This window comes from Crocuta crocuta, unplaced genomic scaffold, assembly GCF_008692635.1.
Source record: "Crocuta crocuta isolate KB4526 unplaced genomic scaffold, BGI_CrCroc_1.0 scaffold2236, whole genome shotgun sequence".
NCBI lineage: Eukaryota > Metazoa > Chordata > Mammalia > Carnivora > Hyaenidae > Crocuta > Crocuta crocuta.
Genome location: NW_027532514.1, coordinates 77,805 through 84,306, shown reverse-complemented (window position 1 = coordinate 84,306; position 6,502 = coordinate 77,805). Strand labels below are relative to the sequence as shown.

The following is a 6,502-nucleotide window of genomic DNA, read 5'->3' as shown; positions in this document are numbered from 1 at the left end:
AAAAGGGGATGACAGTAGAAAAGATCAATGAAAGTAAGAGGGGGTTCTTTGAAATAATGAAGTTGACAAATGTTTAGCTAGACTCATCAAGAAAAAATGAGAATGGAGTCAAATTGATAAAATCAGAAACAAAGGACAAGTTCCAAGTGATACCACAGAAACACAAAGGATAATAAAAGGCTACTGTAAATAATTATATGCCTACTAATTGGGTAACCCAGAAGAAATGGATAAATTCCTAAGATGTACAGTTTTCTAAGACTGAATGATGGAGATATAAAATCCGTGTAGATGGAAGTCAGGGACCAGACAGCTTCACTGGTGAATACTGCAAAACATTTGAAGAAGATTTAATTACCATCCTCAGACTCTTCCTAAAAATTAAGGCAGGAATGGTTCCAAACTAATTTTATAAGGTCAGTCCCTGATAGCAAAACCAGACAGGGAAGCCAAAAATGAGAAAATTACAGGCCAAAATCCCTGATATATAGAGATGCAAAAATCTTTAACAAAATTTTAGCAAAGTGAATTCAATAGTGCATTCAAAGGGTCATATACCATGATCAGGTGTATGCAAGGGATGCAAGAATGATTCAACATCTGCAAATCAATCAACATGATATACCACATTATAAGGATAAAAGTTATATCATCCTGTCAATAGATGCAGAAAAAAATTTGAAAGCATTCCATATTCATATATATATGATATAATCTCAACAAAGTGGGATAGAAAGAATGTATCTGAATATAATAAAGGTGATAAATGACTAACCCACATCTAACATCATACTCAGTAGTGATAAAGGTGAAAGCTTTTCTCTAAGATTGGGAACAAGATACGGATACCCATTCTTGCAACTTTATTCAACATAGTATTGGAAGTCCTAGCCACAGCAGTGAGCCATGTAAAAGAGCTAAAACACATCCAAACTGGAAAGGAAGAAGCAAACTGTAATTATTTGCAGATAACATAATACTATATAGAGAAACTCTAAAGATTCTACTAAAAAAACTGTTAGAATTCACAAATGTATTCAGTAAAGTTGCAGGATAGAAAACTAATGTACAGAAATCTGTTGTTTCTATACAGTGAAAAACTATCAGAAAAAAATATACTAAGAAAACAGTTCCATTTACAATTGCATCAAAAGGATGAAATACCTAGGGATAAATTTAACTAAAGAAAGGAAGACTTGCATTCAGAACTGATGAAATAAATTGAAGAAGAGAAATAAATGGAAAGATATTCCATGCTTATGGATGGGAAAAATTAATATTATGTCCATGTTCCCCAAAGAAATCTAGAGATTACGTGCAATCCCTATCAAAATCTGAGCAGCATTTTTCACAGAACTGGAACAGATAATTCTAAAATTTGTAGGAACCACAAAAGACCACAAATAGCCAAAGCAAACTTGAGAAAGGAGAACAAAGCTGGAGACCTCATGCTTTCTGATTTCAAACTGTACTGGAAAGTTCTTCTAATCAAAACAGCATGGTATTGGCAGAAAAACAGACAAACAGATCAATGGAACAGAATAAGGAGCCCAGAAATAAACCCGCACATATATGATCAATTAATTTACAACAAAGGAGCCAAGAATATAAAATGGGGAAAGGGTGGTATCATTAATAAATGGTATTGGGAAAACTGGACAGCCACATGCAAAAGAACAAAACTCCGGACCACTATTTTACACCATACACAAAAATTAACTGAAAAGGAAGACCTGAGTTTAGGACCTGAAATAAAAATTCCTGGAAGAAAACAAAGGTAGTTGTCAGTTTGTAATCCTCTAAGGAGCTTATTGAGTATAATCTGAAACTGGCCCCTGTACTCAGAGGAGCAAGAGAGAGGTAGGCCACTCCAGGTTGGTAGGTGGCAGTTTTAATTAGTAAAGGAAATTCCACATAACGCTTGTCTTGGGTGGCAGCAAGACAGATGGATCCCCGTGCCCACCCACCAAATCTTAAAAAGTTTATAAAGAGGCCTTAAGTGGGTTTAGCCAAGTATACTGTGCAGGTGTTCCCAACACCACATCATTATCTCAAGGCTTTGCCTTCAGAGCAGCTTCTGATAGTTGGAAAAAAGGCAAGAAGAACCTGCATTTCAAGGGCAGAGTTTAGGAGCCTTTGATTGCCTGCAGTCCAGCTCACAGGTTAGCTGGTGGTCACATCTTTTCAGTGGCTTTCCCCAATATTCCATCTCTCATAACCAGCTTTTACAATTTCACATGCCCCCTTCTTGTGCAATGGGCCTTAAGTAGTCAGTAAAGGGTTTTATTAGCATGGAGGTGGCTCCTTTGGTGGCTCTGGCTGCATTGGAGCCTAATGCCACAGTTACAATACAGGGGCATATAAAAGTAAACAGATTAATACAATGATTTCAAAATCAATGGCAACTTTTATTTTATAAGAGCCCATGATCTGAGCCACTGATTTATTAAGTCTCCTGATCTGGGGATTGGATTACTCTTGGCATTCACTTGTGTTTCATGTGATTTAATAAAGATGATACATTAGCAGATTCATTAGGTGTGAACATACATTATGTTTGGATAATGACACAGGTACCTCTTTGAAGCAGTAATAATGCCTAATTCCATTTTATTTTGGATAGTGAAGTAGTAAGGACAAGTTTTATTGTTATTATTTAACACTTGCTTAGTGAATTTATTAAGGACTTCACATTTGTTGTAATGCCTTCTAAATATGGAGGGAACAAAGACAGTGGCAAAATGGTTAGATCAGTGGAAAAACCAAACATTTCTCCTGCCTTTGCAGAGATGGAGGTTAGCACCTTTAGAAACTTGACTTGGTTGTATATACCATACATATTGGACAGGGGAAGCAGCATTGTCAGGTGTAAAGAGATGAACTGGGGTCAGGATATGCCATTATCAGAGCCCCCATTTACTCCCTTTTTTCACTGGTTCATGTTTCATTTCAGGTATAGTGCATTTTAACAGTGCTGGCATGCAACAGCACAAGAGGATCTTAGTGGAGATTGAGTAATTTTTCACCCTGGGGTGTGAAGTAACTCTCCTATCTCAGTAGGATGCTGCATTGTAAATTCTAGTAGATAATTTCTTTTCCAGGGATGATGGGGCTTGGTGGTTTCCACAGCATCGTGTGTTGATCCACTGTGAGATTTGAGGCAATGGCTGTTTCCTGCAACTTCTATATCTTTATGTATTGGGTGCCTTGGCAGGGACCCCTAGTCTGGCATGTAGGGCAGTAGGTCACTTAAATATGTTAAAGCCTAGGACAGTACTTTAGTCTGGTTGGTCAGTGTGATCTTGCCTGTTAAGTATGTAATTTGCTGTTTTAATATTCCATTTTCTTTTCTACCAATCCTGCTGTTTGTTGGTTATAGGAAAGATGAAATCTTTAATGTCATATTTTGTTGTTCAGTCTTGTACATCATGGCCTCTGAANATGGTAGCAGGGAAAAGCTCAGGTTAGGCCAGCTGCAGTGTCCACATAAACCAAGGCATATTTAGAACCCTCACTCAAAGGAGTCCAGTATAATCAATTTGCCAGTTTCTCACAGGTTGGGAACTCCAGTGGATGGCCCAGTTCTTTTGATAGTTGCCTTGGGTGTTGTTTAGAACACACAACATGCTGTTATTTCTTGAACCAAGAAATACTCTGAGAGTAGTCTGGTATCCTTGACAGTATGCTGTCATACTTGGGCATTGTGGTAGCCACTCTTTTTATGTACCCAATCTGCTATAACTACTGAAAGGTCAGTAGCTAAGGCTCATTCCTGAGCTGGGGCATCAGCTTCCTGATTGCCAGGGGGGTGTCTGTGTCTTAAGAGCTGGGAAATGAAAAACAGTGAGAATCACTTCAGGCTCTTGCAGATGGACCCAAATGTCATTTTATATATATCTTGACCCCACAAGGACTTTTTAATAGTCATCCACCCCTCAGCTTCCCATTGTTCAGACCTTAAATTTAATCCCTGTAGAAAAGCCTAATTATCAGTACAATGTGTTAATGGCCAGGGCTCATGCATTATCAGCAGCCAGACCAGTCTGAGCTCAGTGCACTGGCTGCTGTCCTGGCTGCTGTGTGAGAGGCTTTACCTGGAGGAGCACTGTGTACATTGCTAGGAGCTATTGCTCTGTAGGGGTATATTGGGGCATTGCCCCCTTCCAGAGCTGGAACCAAAATCCCAGGGCCATTCTCCCCTTTTGTTATCTCTGCCATCTTTTGGAGTCATAGACATATATAACTCAAAGGTATGCCTGCTTAGGAGATGCCCAGGGCTTTAATCTGTTTTATTAGTATCTTTGCCTTCTCAAAGGCAGCTTGTTGCTATGGTACCCAGTCCCATACGTACCCTTTCTTTACTAGACAGCATAAGGAATGCCAGGTGTGGATTAAAAGTCTTCCAAAACCCCCAAATCCCCATAAAGGATTATACCTCTTTTACATTCTTAGGGGTTGGTTAGGCTTGCACCTTTTCAGTTACAGCTTTATGAGTTTTAGCTGATCAGATGACACCCAAAACCTTATGGCAATGTCTGGGCCTTGAATTTTCTTTGGGTTCATTGCCCATCTTCTTCCTCACAGATGTTCCTGAGCAAAGCCTGCAGGTGTCCTGCAGCAGAGGTAAATCTTTACATGTTAACATGATATTATCAATGTAATGGACCCATTTTGCTGATGGGGGGAAGGAGAACAGGGATAGGTCCTCAGCTACCACTATCCTATGACATTTTGTGGCTATGCACGTAGCCTTGGGGGAAGGCACGTAGCCTTGAAAGGTTCATTATTTCCAACATGAAGGTAATTTAATCTTAGTTATCAGAGACCTGTCAGAGTCTTTTCCATGAGTTTTTTTGAAAATGAAGCACTTTTGTAGGAACACTTTTTGCAAAATATCAGAGCAAAACAGTAACTGCAAATGACAGAAGGCTTAAAAAATGGCCATTTGATTTGATGAGAGTTCGTCATAATGCAGTTGACAAGAGAACTATGGCAGTTTGTATTCCTTTTTTTTTTTTTTCCCCCTGGCAGTGTTTTGGTTGTCTCCAGGGGTTATTTCAAAGACATAAGATTTGTAAACATCAAGGGACAAAGAAATATTTAAGTTTACTCCTAGGACTTTTGGGGCAATTGCTATTTAAAATAGGGGTTGGGATGGTATGGGGCATTTTGTCAGTCTCCCCATCAATTACCACAACATCCTCCTCTTCATTTCCATCAGTGTTTCCAAGATTCCGCCTCTTAGCAGCCTAATCAGGCTTTGTTATAAGTTCTCCTATCTTTGGGCACCTGGGTGGCTCAGTCGGTTGAGCATCCAACTTCGGCTCAGGTCATGAACTCGTGTTTTGTGGATTCGAGCCCCGCGCCGGGCTCTGTGCTGACAGCTAGGAGCCTGAAGCCTGCTTTGGATTCTGTGTCTGCCCGCTTTGGATTCTGTGTCTGCCCTCTTTCTCTGTCCTTCCCCCACTCATGCTTTCTCTCTCTCTCTCTCAGAAATAAACATTAAAAAAATCTTTAAAAAGTTCTCATATCTTAATATATGGCAGCTTGTACTCTCTGTGCTTTGCAAAAGAGCACACTAAAGTCTTTAATTTATTATTCTGCTCTTCCGTCTTGTCTGCCAGCCCTAGAGCTAGCAGAGTAGTGGACACTTGCATATCCTTTTCTAACCTCAGCTTTACTAATTTTCTAACTTGAGCTTCAACCTTTAGTTGGTCATTGGTATCCAGCTGACTACTCACAGTAGAGACCCACTGTGGCAACCACGTGTTTCCCTTCTCTGCCTCAGTGTGGTATGTGCATTTCCTCCAACAAATGATTAGACTGGCTGGCATTTTCTGGGTGTCCCTATACTCACGCAGTAGTCCACAAGCATCTAACATACAGACCACCCTACCTCACACAGAAGTTGATGGCTGATTTGGGATATCTCCTGTGGATGCTTCATTCTCAAGTCCCATTTCTTTGGTATCCTGTATGGCTTGCCAATTGCCAGTTCATAACCTTCTTGGGAGCTTCTTGGATTTAATCTGAATCTGGCCCATAGAACCCAGAAGGCAGAGAAGGACCAAAGAAAGAGGTAGGCCACTCTGGATTGGTAGATGGCAATTTTAATAAGCAAAGGGAATTTACACATGAGGCTTGTCTTGGGTGGCACCAAGACAAATGGATCTTTGTGCCTGCTCACCAAATCTTAAAAGTTTATAAAGAAACCTTAACTGTGTTCACTCAGGTATACTGTGCAGGTGTTCTCAATAGCACATCATCATCTCAAGGCTTTGTCCTTGAAATAGCCTTTAGAAGTGGGAAAGCCAAGTGGAACCCGTATTCCAAGGATAGGGAAGAAGGTGAGGAGCCTCCAATCACCTAGGGTCCAGCTCACAGGCCAACTGGCATTCACATCTTTTATATGACTTTCCCAGCAGTAGTAAGGTCCTTGGCATTGGTATTAGTGAATTTTTTATTTTTTAAATTTAATTAATTAATTAATTTATTTTCTTGA

The 6,502-nt window shown here is 39.9% G+C and overlaps 1 protein-coding gene across 1 annotated transcript in view; it reads left to right on the top strand.

Annotated features, from left to right (window-relative positions):
• Positions 1-6,502, top strand: part of BRWD3 (bromodomain and WD repeat domain containing 3) — a gene marked incomplete at both ends in the record, with an annotated part of 145,811 nt that overhangs the window by 69,265 nt on the left and 70,044 nt on the right. The window contains 1 exon segment of the mRNA XM_077779436.1: positions 4,585-4,623. Within this exon segment, the coding sequence (XP_077635562.1) occupies positions 4,585-4,623 (39 nt within the window).